At 36.6% G+C, this 18,122-nt stretch overlaps 1 protein-coding gene across 1 annotated transcript in view; it reads left to right on the top strand.

The window, feature by feature from the left end:
* Nucleotides 1–6,496, top strand: part of LOC134677190 (segmentation polarity homeobox protein engrailed-like) — a 29,199-nt gene extending 22,703 nt beyond the window's left edge. Inside the window, exons 2-3 of the mRNA XM_063535633.1 lie at nt 3,912–4,003; nt 4,458–6,496. Coding sequence (XP_063391703.1) covers nt 3,912–4,003; nt 4,458–4,688 — 323 coding nt within the window. The 3' untranslated portion in view covers nt 4,689–6,496. The remainder of the gene's footprint in view (nt 1–3,911; nt 4,004–4,457) is intronic.
* The last annotated feature ends 11,626 nt before the right edge of the window (nt 6,497–18,122 follow it).

The following is an 18,122-nucleotide window of genomic DNA, read 5'->3' on the forward strand; positions in this document are numbered from 1 at the left end:
TTTTCAGCCTCGTTACGTTGGCAGCGTTTTGTTTAATTAAAAATAAGAATAAAAAAGTTAGCGGCCATTTTATAGAGTGATAAACGGGTTCGAACAATTCCACTGTACAAGCTGAAAACAACCTTAGCACTATTAAAATAGAGTTCATTTTCTATTGTCGTAGAAAGCAATTCGGTGTACAATTTTTCAACTGTTGGAAAGATTTGTGTTTAGAACATTTCCGTTTCTATTCTTAAAGCGATAAAATTCAATTTTCATTAAAACAGTTGCAGTGAAATTCAGGTTTTTTAGATTCGGGTGAAATAAATTATACTTACTTATATTTTACCGGGGACTATTTTACTTTTTGTGTGTTTTTAGGGTTCCGTACCCAAAGGGTAAAACGGGACCCTATTACTAAGACTTCGCTGTCCGTCCGTCCGTCCGTCCTTCCGACCGTCCGTCCGTCCGTCCGTCCGTCTGTCACCAGGCTGTATCTCACGAACCGTGATAGTTAGACAGTTGAAATTTTCACAGATGATGTATTTCTGTTGCCGCTATAACAACAAATACTAAAAACAGAATAAAATAAAGATTTAAATGGGGCTCCCATACAACAAACGTAATTTTTGACCAAAGTTAAGCAACGTCGGGAGTGGTCAGTACTTGGATGGGTGACCGCTTTTTTTTTTGCTATTTTTTTTGTTTCTGTTTTTTGCATTATGGTACGGAACCCTTCGTGCGCGAGTCCGACTCACACTTGCCCGGTTTTTTTGCAATATTTCTTTTTAGAGATGATCTAGTGACACAACTTTTTAGGTAGGTACTTTAGGTCATTCTAAAAACTAAAATATAAATCTACACTTAAAGTAGAACTATTAAAAATCTATATATTCAGTAAGACCACTTGTATAGTAACTAAAATATAGTCTGACAAACATCAAAGAAAATTATACTTATCTCTTTCTTTTGGGTGCTAGTCCTAGCGTAAAACAAAGACAGTATGATTCTCCCTGTCTATGTTTGTAATGAGACAATTCTGGTCCAAAATGTAGTAACTGAAAAATCCAATTGGAAAACAATAGAATTCTACACTGTCAATGCAATAACAATCTTACGTCAAAAAAATAAAGTCGAATTTTCACTGCAGTTAATACTGAAAAAATCTAAATTCAAAGTACAGGAAGCCACAGAAGTGTTTATAGCTTTTCCTTCGCTGATAGGTTGAATTTATTGTCGGTACAGTCACACGCGAAAATGTTAGATCCCTTTACAGATTACTAAGTGATTTAATATGGTGTTAGCAGAATGAAATAGATTAGGTTTAACATATGGCCTAGAATCTAGATTGTAATTGGTGTATTGTTCTAAAATAATGTTGTGGTCTAGTTTCTGTGATAAGTTTATTATTGTGGTCTTCTATTGTCTTGAAATACATATAAATGCTGCATACAAAAATACCTACTAAAAATTACTTAGAAACCATTTGATTTACAAGATATATTTATGTCTGTCGTAGATTTAGAACCATGATAGTACTATCGAATAAAAAGTGACTTTGAAACATCAAAACTTTATTACATTCACTCAAAAAATGCTAATTAATATAATTATTTTAAATTATCTTATAATAAATGATAGTTATCTAAAACTGTTTAAAAAACTGCTTAACACGTGAAAAATGGGCAATTAATAAAAGAAATATAACAGCATAAGTGCGAAATTAAAAGAAACCGGAATCCAATTTCCGTGTGAAATAAATCAAATGATTTGCATAAAGTTAATGTGGTCCAAACACGACGCAGTCATACCACCTTATTCATAACTTCACATGCCTGATTTAGTTAAATTATTTTTTATCCCTTTCTTACGAATACTTAAGTCAAAATGACAGATAAGGACAAACGATTCATAGCTAGACTAGCTAACGCAATGAATAACGCAAATAGTCGTTAAGCTCACTCTACTTTTCTAAGAAAATCAAGGGAAAAGTCAATATTAAGTACAGTTGCCACCAGATACATTATTGAAGCGGCCAAAGCTCACAAATATCTGAACACGCATCAATTGTCAAGGCGTTAAAGTGTGTGTTCAGATATTTTGGAGCACTTCAGCTCTCCTATATATCTGAAGGCGACTGTACCAACTAGAGATGCAACGGATAGTTGTTTGGCCATCGGCCGAATATCCGGTATCCGGCCGCCGAATATTCGGCCGGCGGAACTATACCTACATATCGGTTTTCAGATGCGCATTCTGCAGGTTTGACCTGTTTCGTAGTGAACGTTCGCGCGGACTTATTTCTAGGTTCGAAATGAGTGCGCGTGCATGTCTGTGGAATGATTAAATTGATTTAAAATAATAACGAATACGATTATGACCGTGATTGTTTCTTAAATCCAATTTTGTTTAAGCAATGTTACTATCCGGTATCCGGCCGGATACTGGGTCACTATCCGGTATGCGGGCGGATATTACAATAGTGGCCGGATAGGCCGATACCAGATAGTAACCGAATATCCCGTGCATCTCTAGTACCAACCCAACAATAATTTAACCATAACACCACCAAAATGGCTACTAGGTCAACATAACTTACGTCATTTCGCCACAACAACGGACCCCTATTCGTTAATTGGTGTGGGTGGGGTCCATCCCGTAATGGTGTGAAAAATGTTGTGTTGTGTACAATTACGTTATGCCATGTAATATTTATTAGGTTTTTGGTGAGGGGTGCCGCATGGTGGTGGAATTAGTTATAATTCAATGAGGAATTATATCGATTTTTTAATAATGGTTCTTATCAACGCTCGGAACCGATTTTTTCCTCATGAATACAATAAATACCGGTATTATTACGTTTTTTTTCGTTTCGTCAATCAAATATGTAATACTTACGAAGTTTTTACCTAAATACATGATTCAGTCCTACGGAAAGAGCATTAATTTATTAATATTATTGGGCTATTTTGGGATTTCAAAAAAATATTCATTCATCATCATCATTATTTCACGCAGAGAAAGTCGCGGGCACGAGTTAGTACATTAATAAAAAAATATAAAAAAATCGTTCATCACTACACCCTTTTACATAAAGTTTTACAAATACCCGCTAAGAATTAATAATGAACTACCCACATATAGTTCACAATTAGGAAGAGGGTATCCTTAATAGTTAATTAAGCCGGTTACGGTAATTACCGTTAATTATTATTTTGGTGAAAGGGTTAATACTGCATCTCGTGAGGTTAAATTAATTACCTCTAATTTGTCTTCTGTAATTACCCCATTTTAAAACTGTAATTTTGAAACTGTAATTGTGCACCAATAGAAAACAGTTTTCTAAGTTTTGTTACGTAATATATACTAGGCACATAATTATACATAACTTATTAAAACTTTCTTGTTTTTGGGTAATATTTATAGTATTTTATATCTATTTTAAGATTTTTTTTTCTATTTCTTGTTTTAACTTGGCTATTCGCCACTTTCCAATATAGGGTCAGTTTATAAGAAAATCTAATTTTACACTCATTGGACTATGAATAGTATAACATGACAAGTATCATGTAAGAAACGCGGAAAAAAATCACTGCGTCAAACAAGATTCCAATTTGCGAGTCCTATTTCTCTCGACATGATTTTTTTCATTTTTTCTAGCAATACAAATACAAAATTCTTGACGGTCTTCCCTGAGTTTATGACCAATTTTTTTTTTAATTCTTCAAAACGCTCACAAGATAATACAACATAAAATTATCATACAAATAATGTCCACTTATCTAATCAATAAATTAAATAACACAACTATGACGGTCTTCCCTGCAATAAATTTTATCTGCTCATCTCTCCCACATTGACCTTAGTAAGCAGACGTCTCTGATTGATTAGTATAACAAATTTAGTAAAATTTGTTTTTCTTTTGTCAACAGGTCCCAGAAGCAGAAGAATGAAAAAACGCGCAACCCCAGAAGAGAAGAGACCGAGAACCGCTTTTAGCGCAGCGCAACTCGCTAGACTAAAGGTTAATTATATTCACATTTACCTCCGCCTTTAGCTCCTTTACTTTACTTCAAAATCAATTTCTGTTTGTCCCGTTTAGTTTTAGCTGGAGGTAGCTTTTGTTTGAATTCTGCCGATCATTTTGAATTTATTTTTTAATTCTAGAGTAGCATAGGGCTACCAACTTTTTTGCTAAACAACCAAACAATATAGCATTAAAAGACTTCGCAAAAGTCGAACCAACCTATCTATGTGTTCAAAGTAGGAGAAAATGTGAAGAGTTAATCATTCAATATTTGCACTAAAATCTGTAATCGGCGTAATCGCTCGCTAGGTACGGCCGGGCCTGGTTTATGCGCCTACTTAGTAGTCAATACATAAGCTCTGAATGTGTGTAGCACATCACACTTTTCCCCGATTGCTCCTTACTTGCCTTTCAAACTCTTCTCCAAAACTAATAATCAATTTTTCCACAGCACGAGTTCGCGGAGAACCGCTACCTGACCGAGAGGCGGCGGCAAGCCCTCGCCGCGGAGCTCGGCCTGGCTGAAGCTCAGATCAAGATCTGGTTCCAGAATAAACGAGCTAAGATCAAGAAGGCCTCGGGACAGAGGAACCCTCTAGCTATGCAGCTGATGGCGCAAGGATTGTACAATCACAGCACCGCGACTGAAAGCGATGAGGAGGAGGAGATTAGCGTGACGTAGAGAGGAGTTTTGTAGTTGAGGATACTGTATAGGCAATAGAAGCTAGAAGGGGGACACCCTCAACAGGGGCTGTAAAGTTTACGTGTACAATCACAGCACCGCGACTGAACGCGATGAGGAAGAGGAGATTACTGTTACGTAGGGAGGAGTTCCATAGTTAAGGATACTGTATAGTTCATAAGAGCTAGCTGCTTGGATGACTAGATATCATACAATATCAAGAAGTCCTCGGGACAGAGGAACCCTCAACAGGGGCTGTATAATAACAGCACCGCGACTGAAAGCGATGAGGAGGAGGAGATTAGTAGGGAGGAGTTCTGTAGGTGAGGGTACTGTATAGGTAAATGTTGTAAGAGCTAGCTTATTGGGAGGCTTGAAACGTCATCTTATTTGAAAAATTAGAATGACCTAGGATTAGATGGTCAATTCAAACTCAGTCAGTCTTTAATACAACAATTGTACAATTGATATAAATTGATAGTTAAAGAGAATGAAAGAGTTTAAAGAGCAACCACTAAGAAAAATAAAGTTAAATGTAATTCACAATCTGCCTACCAATTTATTTTTTGCGTAGGCATTTCTCTTATTTAGGTATTCCCGTTTATAGTTTTGATAATATAATAACTCCTATTATTAAAAACATATAAAATATTGTTTACTGATAGTTCAAACTTACGGAGGCTGATTCTAACTCCATCATTTGTAAGTTTAATAACAAAAATTCCTTGAGACAAAGACATATTAAATATATTAAGAACGGGGAACGGGTCACCCTCACCGTAAATTCCTGATGACACTCCTCGATACGGAGTGAAACATGTCGAGCGGTTTTCGACTTAAAATCCGTGAGTGACCCGTTCTTAATATATTTAATACATCATTTGTAATTCTACAAAACTAAATGTAAATAAAACACCATTGTTTTACAGTTACATAAAATCACGTTAGAAATAATTAGTGCTATTAAAAATGTTCCTGTATTTTACAATTAAAATAAGAAAATTATTTATTTGTCTTCATAATTATAGCATTGTGAATAGTAGGGCTTGTAATAATAAATTATTATAGATAATAATACGCCATTATACTGATAATTAATATTGATTTGGTGAAAATCAAAAACGTGGAATTTCCATTTTTGGGTATTTTCATACGATGTTATTATTTATGTTATATTTTAGACTTATACATATTTTTGTCTGACTTCATGTGTATATCCTTTAGGTAATGCTTTTAGCTGTCAGACTTTATATTGTAAGTTAGTATAAAACAACTTTTTTTTTATTAAAATCACGGATGCAGATTGTGACATTTTTGGCGAAACCATTTTTTCATTTTTTTTTTCATGTTGCACTGTTTTGTAATTAAAAAAAAAACACAAAATTTCGATAAAAGATGCGATATCTAACCAAATAGTTATAAGAATAAAACACTAGATAAAAATATAGAAAATTAGTCATTCAACGCACGTGACAAAATGAAAAAAAATATATAAAAAGTTTAAGCGTAGTTTTAGACATCATTATTATAGTATTTTCAAGGATAAGCTACGCTAAAAACTAGCCTGATTTAGATTTTTGTTAAAATGCCTTCGCCATTACAAAATCTTGCCTGTTTTCGAAAAAAAAAGGTAATTCCTTATCACTTGTGCCGTTGACTGTACTTTTTTATTTTAATGAACTTAGTCACATTTCTTCCATTTACGTTTGTAAATATTAATTTTAAATTATCTATTGGATGTTCGGTCTTGACTGTTTTAGTTTTAAGTGTAAAAATTAATAAATTATATCTATGGTTTTCAAATTAAACTTTGGTTTTATTGACATTCCACTACTTTTACATTTAGAGTTAGACCAAGAAAAGTCTGCAACGATTTTGATAGCATACACAGTGCGTTAATTTATACGTCATAATTTCATAGAAGTTTGACGTTTAAAATAACACTTGCACTGCGTGTGCTATCAAAATCGTTGCAGACTTTTCTTGGCTTAACTTTAGAGTTAAAGCATTTAGATGCATTTAAAAGTTTCAACCTTCTTTAAAAGGAAACTAGTCGCTTCTTCAGACAAACGTAGTTCTCGATTTTCCTCTCTGGATTATTAAATATGTTTTTTACACGATTTGATTATGCTGGGTGTAGCATGGTCAATATAAATCGAATCGTGTAAAAACATTAACCATTTCGATATTATTATTATTCGGAAAGGCTTACTTTGCACTTCAAAAACTAATAATAGCAAAGTTGCATTTTATTCACATGTGAGGCAAAGTAATCCAATGCAAATTCTGAGTTGTTTTCTTATGTTTGCTGGTAGAATTGACTTTTAAATAATGATTTTGGATGATAAATATTTAATGACATTCATTTGGATTTCATTTGGTTTGATATTTTACATTTAATATTTGCTTCGGGTTGGTGTGGTAAAAAATTTTGTGTTGCACTCGGGGGCAAATTTTGTTTAACCCTCGTGCTTTGAAACCCTCGCAACGCTCGAGATTCCATTTTTCGAACCACTCGCTATGCTCGTGGTTCAATTTTGGAATCTTTCGCTTACTCGGGTATCAATATTAGCACGAGCGGTTAAACAACAACTTTGCCCCCTTGTAAAACAAATAACTATTAAATATTTTAAAATCATAAGATTCATAATCATAAGACAGATAAACGCACCTAAGAAAGGTATACACTTCAGTCAGGGGCAGTTTCACTATAGGATTGCGGCTAGACCCTTTTGGATTTTTCATATGTGGCCTTCGGAAGCTATGCCTTTGTAGAATTTTTAGTCATCATTCATTTCCTTTTTTTTTACAACGATTTTTTCCTATTTTTTTACTTTTGATTTTTTACTATTGATTGACACGATGAACCCACGACTTTTGATCACACTCACATGAAAGGTTAAAGATGACACAAGGGGCCCACTGATTAACAGTCCGCCGGACGGTATCTGCCTGTCAGTTAGAACAAAATGTTAACAGTTCCGAACAACTGACAGTCCGATACCGTCCGGCGGACTGTTAATCAGTGGGCCCCTTTACGTTAGACCGGGCCGTGTCCGGGCCGGAGGTTCCGGCGCTTACTTTTCTATGACATGACAGGCGATCACGTGATGCTTTCCATAGAAAACAATGCGCCGGAAGCTCCGGCCCGGACACGGCCCGGTCTAACGTGAGTCATCCTTTATTCCTAAACATTGTTAACTTGGATTCGTTCTGTTCCCTTCATTTTGTGCAAAATGACATTCACGCCATCACCTCCACTTTTTTGCTAAACTTAGATCAAAGGCCGCCACACGGGAGTCCCGGGTTCGATTCCGAGAACACTTAAATCATGGCTGACTTAACGCCTGATTTACAGCTTTGTATGATTTATTCCAGTTAACATGAGAGGTACTTAGTATTTTGGTCTGTTTGGTTTAGCTAATGCTAGGACTTTGAAAGTAATGCTAATTTAGTTGAATGTGATTACGTATTACCAGACATATATATAACTCCGTATAAGATAAATAAAGTCTAAGAAAAAAACGTGCCTCGGACGGCCAAGGAAAAGTCGTTCTCGAATAGATGGCGCCATTACCTTTTTACTATTCTCGGCTAGATGGCGTTAACGACACCGTTTGGTATTTAACAATTTTAACACATATCAGTGAAAGAACATGGGTCAGTAGGGAACAATAAAAATTAAGAATCATTTATCCGTAAACATATTTTGATTATTTTATACATTTTCAATTTTATTTTAAGTTTCAATCGTGTGTCGATAGATGGCAGTAAATGTACCGTGACTACAAAATTGACAATGACAGGACCCCTCTATACTATCTATTCTTTTTGGTATTACCATACAAGAGGTATAGTAATTAACAATTAGCACGTAACATTTAACGTAATTTCTCGTTTACTATACCTTGTTTTGTACAGTCACCATAAATAGTAGCTGACAGAAAAATCATCATCATCATCTCAGCCATAAGACGTCCACTGCTGAGCATAGGCCTCCCCCTTGATGGGGGGTGAATGCCATAATCGCCACGCTTGGCAGGCGGGGTGGCGATCGCAGTCGAGTACACCGAATTTGAGGGACGGTGCTGGGCAGCACGGGCGTCCACCGGTGGTCTTCGACGTAGTTTAGGGACATACCCGGGTCCACGGTCAGGGTCCGGGTCCGGGGACAGAAAAATACACAATATTAACTAATTATTTATTTTACAAGAGGGCAAAGTTGTTGTCTGCTCGTGCTAATATTGATACCCGAGCAAGCGAAAGATGAAAATAATAGAATCTTGAGCGTTGCGAGGGTCTTAAAGCACGAGGATTAAACAATTAAAAATTGCCCCCGAATGAAAACAATTTTTTTCATTTGACATAAGAAAACAACTCAAAATTTGCATTCCATTACTTTGGCTCACATGTGAATAAAATGCAACTTTGCTATCAGTTTTTGAAGTGCAAGGTAAGCCTTTCCGAGCTGGTATGGTGAAAAGTTCTTTACCTATACTCGTAGATGACAGGAAAACCTATTAGAAATTTGCAGTTAAGCGTGAGTCAGACTTAATGTACGAAACCCTTGAAACGCGAGTCCGCCTCGCACTTGTAAAAACAAGTCTATAAATTCTAATAATAAATAATAGTCTATTATTGTCTAAAAAGACAATGTGACGTCGTGAGCACACTTCTCTGCTTAGCACAGTGACGGAGTGACACTTCCTCACTTTTTGTCCAAGTTGGGGCAAAGTTCGCTTACGGACTCCAATCTGCCATCAACAAATCATAATTATTCAAGCCGCCAATGGCGCGCGACGGACCAAAATACACGTCGAAAGAATGCCACAGGATGTCAGCAATAGCAGGGGTCCGAAACTCCTCTCTTCGGGCAAACTCGACTCCGCTCGGCTCAGCATTGCTCCGAGCAATTATTAGGGTTGACTCAACTTGACGTCCCTTTGCGTACACGACCACAGATAAAATAAGCTTGAATTTTGACAACCCTGAATAGCCGAAAGGGATAGTGCCATATGTTTTAAGGGACAGCATGATTCGACTCTGAACCGCTGTCAAACTTCGGTTTTGTAGGAAGTTTCCTCTCTGTACGGTAGTACTATTCTTTATTCTGTGTCAATAGGTACCGTGACGTCATTGTTCTGTTTTTCATATAAACTCCGTGGTTAATCGTTTTGACAGTTCGAAAAAAGAAACTGATTTGACTAGTAGTCAAATGCCCTATTATTAGAGATGCCCCGAATAGTGAATTTGGCCGAATACCGAATACCGAATATTCGGCCCTCTCTCTCGGCCGAATACCGAATATTCGGTGACCGAATATTTGGCATGAGATACGAACATTTTGAGTCACAATTATTACAAAAACTGTTCGCCGACAAGGCACAACGTTTGCTAAGATATATTTTTTATATTGAGCAGAATTAATGAATGTAGTTAGAGTCAATCAAATCAGACTCATGATAAAAATAAAATATTTTGGAATCAGTAAATGCTCAACAACGTGCCTTCGTATTTAACCACTTTCCAAGAATACATTACATATTAAAACTACTTAGTATTGGTTATTTTTTTGTGAAATTTTTCTTTTTAGGTAAATGCAACAGATATTCGGTATTCGGCCGAATAGTAGGTAACATTCGGCCGAATAACGAATATTTGGCAAAGTGGCCGAATAGGCCGAATACCGAATAGTTGCCGAATATTCGTGGCATCTCTATCAAATGCCCTATTATTCAAGCCGCCAATGGCGCGCGACGGACGAAAATACGCGTCTAACCATATGTCACCGAGGACATCTTTAATTGCCCACCAATTAGTGGGTGCCGCCATATTTCATAATATTTAACCGTGTAATGTTTTGGGGTTAAAATTAACTGTGTGGCGTAGTTTTGATTTGGCGTTAGTTTAAGTTACTGTCATTTATTTGTACAATTTACTGTAAGGCGAGAGGAAATATACCGTGTGTGGCCTGTAACACGAGCAAATAATTAAAACATAGATTGTACTCCTCAAACGGTGACACTTTTGTTCAACAACTTTTAAAAATTATGAAGTTGTTATATTCCCTATTTTGCATACAAAATAAATATTATCTTCAATGGACGCCATCGCCACGCCATATCATTGTGATTGACGTTGCTTAAACATAACAAAATTCGCAATACATTGCGTCTTACAATAAACATTAAAGTGTATTAAAAATCAAACCACAAGTTATTTTTAAAAGTCGCTGAACAAATGTTGGTCATGCAGTGTGAGGAGTACAGCCTACAGTTTAATTTTTTGCTCATATTAGAGGCCACACCCGGTATAAAACTAAGTTCTCAGTACTCTTTTGACTTCAAACAATCGGTACATTAAGTGGAATAAATGTATATTCCACTTATCTGACGCACCTACCTATCACTGAAAGTTAACCCTTCTCCGCCCGTGGCTTGAATATTTCCTAATATGTACTCCATCAACAAAAAAAGACTTGATTAGCTAAATAGAATTATATATGTCAAACCTAAGGGCAGATTCAATTCAATTCAATATATTTATTTTCAGACCATGTCCATATTTGTATCGTGTTCTGATCAGGAAAAAGTAGATAATATTTTTTTTCTTTGGGCGCCCTGGGCGTCGGCCAACCCTCCATACAAAGGTCAATAATATAGCGTATTTTTTTAAAATAATCATAACACTACAGAATAGGCCCTTAATCGAATCACCACTATTTTTATTACGCTTTGTATGCGTATATATGTCGGCGGCCGATCGTAAGATTAGGCATATCGTGAAATTCCTAGGTACCTATATCGTGAAACGTGAAAATCATTGACTCGTTCCCTGAGTCGACGGAGCCCCGCTGCGGGGCTCCTATTTCTGGGCAGTTTGCCCTTCTGGCATCTGAAGCAACCTAACGAACCTATCCTGCCTATCTATTGGTTTAACATGACAATCGTCAAAACATTATACAGGAACATTACGATCTGCCTGATCTTACGATCGGCCGCCGACATATGTACCGTAAAACGGGGTGAAAAGACACGATTTTCAACTTCAAGGACGATTTTCACCAATAATCCAAATGATAAAAGTAAAAATTTAGACATCATTTTATGAGTCTTGGTTAGTTCTTCAATTTTGCATTTGTGAAATCAATTTTGACTTTTAGGCAGTTTGGTTACTTCTTGTGGTTTGTGGTATCAATGTAGAGAATAAATAGTCTACTTTATACGTATTCCTAAAAATCTGATTTTAGAGATGTACGTTTTTAAATATAACAACTTGAAAGAAAAAGTTCAAAATTTCTCTATTCACCCCGCGATTTCTGTTGACCCCGTTTTACGGTACCTAGTTATAGTAGTTATTCTAATTTGTTGTCATGAAATACATACATGTATGTAGGTACTTATGTATATTTATATTTATAGCTACTTAACACGATCTCAGTACGTTTTAAATGGCCGTTTCAGCTTCACTTACCGCACATTTAGTTAAGCTCACGTGCTAAAAGATATATTAAGTACGCGATAACGGCCGACAGACAGACAGACAGACGATAATTAATGCTTAGGGACAGGAACTGTCCGCGGCCGCGTAAAATATGAATTATACTATACGAGTACTTGCTAGTTGTGTGAACACTTTTAAGTGTATGCACTTTAATTATTATTTTTTACTTATTAAAAAAACCGGCTAAGTTCGAGCCGGAGTCGCGTACGAAGGGTTCCGTACCATTACGCAAAAAATCACTTTTGTTGTATGGGAGCCCCACTGAAATATTTATTTTATTCTGTTTTTAGTATTTGTTGTTATAGCGGCAACAGAAATACATCATCTGTGAAAATTTCAGCTTGTTAACTATCAAGGTTTATGAGATACAGCCTGATGACAGACAGACAGTCGGATAGAGGGACGGACAGTGGAGTTTTAGTTATAGAGTCCCGTTTTAACCCTTTGGTTGCGTTTTGAAACGCGCGACAGCATCGCTAAAATCAGACCAAGACGAGTCTGCAACGATTTTAATAGCACACGCATTGCAAGTGTTATTTAATACGTCATAATTTCACAGAACTTTGAATTTGAAAATAACACTTGCACTGCGTGTGGTTTGAAAATCGGTGCAGACTTTTTTGGTCTAACTCTACATAAAGTCGCCGTAGGCGAGCGACCTCTGTTAAAATGGCCACTGACGAGCCTTCCAACAGTCCAAATAGCGTGGCTGCAATCCAAAATCGGTCCGTCAATGTCAAAAACGTACAATGTTCAATATTAGGATGCCGTCCATTTGGATGAATCCATTGCAACGGCATCCATTTGGAAGGCTCGGCAGTGGCCAGCTTTAGTTTTGACACAAAACAGTTGAAAACGTTGAGAAGTGTGTGTGGTGTAAGATTGCAAGATAGAATTAGGAACAGTGTGATAAGGGAACAGTGTGGACTGAATGTAGATGTAGTGACAAAAATTGAGAAAGGTATGTTGAGATGGTTTGGACATGTGGAAAGAATGAGTGAAAGAAGGCTGACAAAGAGAGTGTATGAAGGAGAAGTGGAAGTGGGAGTTGGAAGGGGTAGACCTCGGCGGACTTTCTCTGATCAGATCGGGGAAATCCTGAAGAAAGGCCGGGTCAAGAGCACCCTAAACCAGCGAGCGTGTATGAGGAATGTTATGAATGTGAAGGAAGCGAAAGAGGTATGTCAGGATCGTAGCAAGTGGAAATCCGTGGTCTCTGCCTACCCCTCCGGAAAATAGGCGTGATTATATGTATGTATGTACAATTGAAAACAATCGGGAATGAAATCGTATAACTGGTCACTTTACGGTGGCCATATTATAAGTCAATGTCCATTCATTTAGCTATATGGTCAACCGGTACAACTTTTAGATAACCCGTTAACACTTTGAACATATTTACATCTATATTTATACATGTTGACCACTCTATCGTGAATATATTATACGCGCAGTCAGTAAGTAAATCTGTCAACGGAACATATACCGGGTGTGGCCTGTAACATGAGCAAAAAAATTAAACTGTAGGCTGTACTCCTCATACTGACCAACATTTGTTCAGCGACTTTTAAAAATAACTTGTGGTTTGATTTTTAAAACACTTTAAAGTTTATTCTAAGACGCAATGTATTGCGAATTTTGTTATGTTTAAGGAGTGACAAGCAACGTCAATCACAATGATATGGCGTGGCGATGGTGTCCATTGAAGATAATAATTATTTTGTATGAAAAATGGGGAGTCTAAATAATTCATAATTTTTTAAAGTTGTTGACCAAAAGTGTCACCGTTTGAAGAGTAGAATCTATGTTTTAATTATTTGCTCGTGTTACAGGCCACACCCGGTATATTAAAATACATATACATTCTGGCGGTAGGTAAGTGAATCTGTCAGCGGGACATTTATCATAGTAAGTGCGCTAAAATAAACCTGGTAGCGGTTGGAGGGTTGAATATTTTTGTAGAAAAATAAACGTAAAACAGTTAGTAAAGTCTGCAGCGCAGTTTTGATAGCCCAGGTAGTGCAAGTGTTATTTTAAACGTCAAACTCCTATTAAATTATGACGTGTAAATAACACTTGCACTGCGTGGGCTATCAAAATCGCTGGAGCTTTTTCTTAACTTTAAAGTACCTTTTAAATTGGACCTAGCTAGTATTTTTTCAAGTCAGTCAAGCGTGAGTCAGACTTAATTAAACTTAGTTTTTGATCCGACCCCTACGGGTTATTTAAAGATATTTCATTCACGTCACACATAAAAAATACATTGTTTAAAATTGGGTAATGTACGGAACCCTTTGAGACGCGAGTCCGACTCGCACTTAACCGATTTTTTTTCTTTTAGTTTGACGTTTGGCGATGTATGATTGTTGTATTAGCTAGGCTCCCATAAACTCTCTTAAGGCATGTCCAGACGGGGACAATTTTTCGCCAATCTGATTAAATTGGATCAAATCAGGCCGTGCGCACGCAATCGCCAATTTGGTTCGCCTATTCAACCGCTGATTATGATCGATATTACCGATAAAATGGGGTGCAGACGCACTTTCACCTATTTTAAATTTAGGGTGATGACCCTAAATTTAAAATTGGTGAACGTGACCAAATTGGCGTTTGCGTCCGCACCACCTGATTTGATCGGACAATGTTATCATATTGGCGAAATATTGTTCTCGTCTAGACAGGCCTTTACTGCAAGCTCAAATGCATGCATTTAACTGAACTGCCCTAGTCAATCATAAACATTCAAGTCATGACCGACATATTTGACGTTAAATAACTTCTCCACACATTCCTCATTGTTATAATTACAATAAACACTAGAACAATGAACAATTATTGTTCAAAACAATATTTAACCTTAGTACTTTTAAAACAAACTTTAATTTACCACGCATCAACTCCAAATCTCATACATTCATAACCAACTATTAAATTTGCCGTCTGCATTTTTAAATTTGTACTCGTGATATGAAATTTACAAACATAAATTTTCACTTATACAACTGAAATTTCTTAACGATTTGTACGTAATCCAACTGCATTTAGAAGTTGGTTTCCGTTGTAAGAAAAAGTCAATATTGTACATAGATTTTAAGTCGATCATGCTCGTTACTCGTATACCAAACGTTACACTTGAGTCAGACGAAATTGAACCTTAATTTCAAGTGTATAAGAGTGTTGTTGACCGCATTTTTTTCCAAGTCATCGGGTGTTTTCGTCAAACATCGTGAGCGTTCGGCAAACATCGGCGGTTGTAAGATGGTGATAATTTGGAAACTGTAACGGGTTTGCTTGTGTTGTTATTCCACTTATTTCCTTCCGTTTGTTTTTTTTAATTTACTTCGTAACGCTTCTATGGCGCCGGTAAGTACAGTCAGCAGAACTAGAAGCTTAGCACCCTACAAACAAAACAAGTACATACCGGGTGTGACCTGTAATATGAGCAAAAATTTAAACTGTAGGCTGTACTCCTCATACTGACCAACATTTGATCAGCGTAATATTTAAAAAATCTTTCGCGTTTTGAACACAATTAACTCACATTTATAGACGACTCTATCGCAAATTTATTTTATTACCTTTATATACCTACCCACGTTTCTGATAAATTCGCGATAGACTCATCTATACACGTGAGTTAATTTTTATTCAAAACGCGAAAGATAAATATTACGCTGAACAAATGTTGGTCAGTATGACGAGTACAGTCTAAAGTTGATTTTTTATTTTGTATGAAAAATAGGAAAGAAAAAGACATCATAATTTTTAAAAATTATTGATCAAAAGTGTCACCGTTTGAGGAGTACAATCTATGTTTAAATTATTTGCTCGTGTTACAGGCCACACCCGGTATAATATGATGCAGGGGTGCTAAGTATTTTTTCGCTCGATTTGGCAAATATTCAAATAATAAGTCAAGAATATGTATCTTTTATAAAACTTTATATTTTCATGTTTTATAAGAAAAAGTAAGACATGGGGTTAAGTTTAAATCAGTATGTATTTAGTCGATACTACGTGTAAGTATCAGTTTTAACAGAGGGCCTACCGCGAAAATCGATATTTTGCTTTCTTGCTCCCTCTCTTATAAGGTAGATATGCAAGATATTTGAACGATAGAGAGGCAGATAACGAAATTCCTATTTTCGATTTCATAACTGAAATACGGCAAGGCCGGATAAAATAGATGCAAATAAGTATTTTATTACTTTATTCTCAGAACTGTCGCCTGCGGTATTTCCGGACCGATACGACCTTCAAACCTTCAAGAAAAGCGCGTACTCCCATCTTAAAGGCCAGCAACCCGCTTGCAAGCCTTCTGGTGTTGCGGTGTCCATGGGCGGTGGTAATCGCTTACCATCAGGTGATCCGTCTGCTCGTTTGCCTCCTATATCGTAAAAAAACCTGAAACCCAAAATAGTTGTACTTCATTTTTTTACTTTTTATATGGATCACTCTAATACCCGAAAAGAACTTTTTTTTTCTACTAAATTAAAAATAATTTTGAACATTTAAGCATAACCCAACTTTGTTTTAACTAAGTACTTCCTATGCAATAGTTATATATTGGTCCGTCGCAGTAGTAATAGGTTTTCTACTCGGAATGCGGCGATCGGAAAACGTGTAAAATGTACCCGAAGTGGAGCGACCACACACGACGCGAGCGCGCGTAATATGGACGTGCCCCATGTACATAAATTCATTCTTCGATTTAGATATAGCCTGTCGGATTTCTATCATCAACATCGCTATACATTTACTATGGCATTTACTTGATCTGATCTTGAGAAAAGCGGACAGACTACACTACAGTAGGTATTTTTTATTCTTTGATTTTATAAAAACTTTTTTAAGAAAATATCATTTCTAAATTGAACGTTTCCTTTGTTTATGGTGTAATTTTCCCGAAACTTTTCCACGTTTTCCAACTTCTCAGAAATTCAACATTCGGCAAATCGCACATCCGTAAGTTAAAGTTTCAAATGTTTCGCGTTTTGAACAAATATTAAAATATTCGAATCTATGCTACGAAAAATCCGGGATCCTATCTCATCGCATAATAATTGATTGTCATAATGTAATGTTACGCATAAATCTCTTTTCGCATATTTTTTCTCCAGCTGAAACAGAAAGTATTTTCGAAAATATTTTGCATAGGTTGTGTAGAGTAGGGTAGGTTAGGTTTGTGTTATAATTTTTCGGAAATGTTAATATTTCCAGCACAATAACAATTATGCGAAATGAGTTTTATGCGTAACATTACATTAGGGCAATCAATTATTATGCGACCCAATATGGACCCGAAAAATCCCGTTTCTGGTGACGATTTTAGATAAATGTGACTTTTTACGGCTGGGGCTTACGTCGCATAGCGCCGCAATAATATTGGAGCGGCGGTAATAATAGCATAAGCGCCAACTGCCGTAAGGTACCTTTACCCGTGGGACGTCACAAATAGCAAACTTTCAATCCTCGTTTCGAAGCTTTCTGCGGTTCAAAAAGCGACGTAAATCCTGAAAGATACAAAACTAAGAAACCGAAATATTAAAAAATGAAAAGCCTCAATAATCCGCCGGCACAGCCTCCTTATGTATCTCGTTACTCGGGAGCTATAACCGGCATTAATAACAACAGCGCGAGAGTGCGGCGATACCGTGGTACGGGGGCGACGTGGTACGGGGGCTACGTGGTAGGGGAGCGACGTGGTACGGGGGCCGTAGGAATTATACTATGACGATTTTAGATAAACGGCCAACATTTAATCCTAGTTTTGAAGCTATTAGATATCAAATTGTTTATTTATTTATTGGCATTTATTGAACTTGGTTCAGTACAAGAGTTGCAGTAGAGTAGGTACGACTACCATAATTTTGACACTCGCTAGCGTGTCCGTAACGAAATTTACTTTCTATGCATCTCGCCCGTGCTTTT

The sequence above is a fragment of the Cydia fagiglandana genome, chromosome 25 (assembly GCF_963556715.1).
Source record: "Cydia fagiglandana chromosome 25, ilCydFagi1.1, whole genome shotgun sequence".
NCBI classification, from domain to species: domain Eukaryota; kingdom Metazoa; phylum Arthropoda; class Insecta; order Lepidoptera; family Tortricidae; genus Cydia; species Cydia fagiglandana.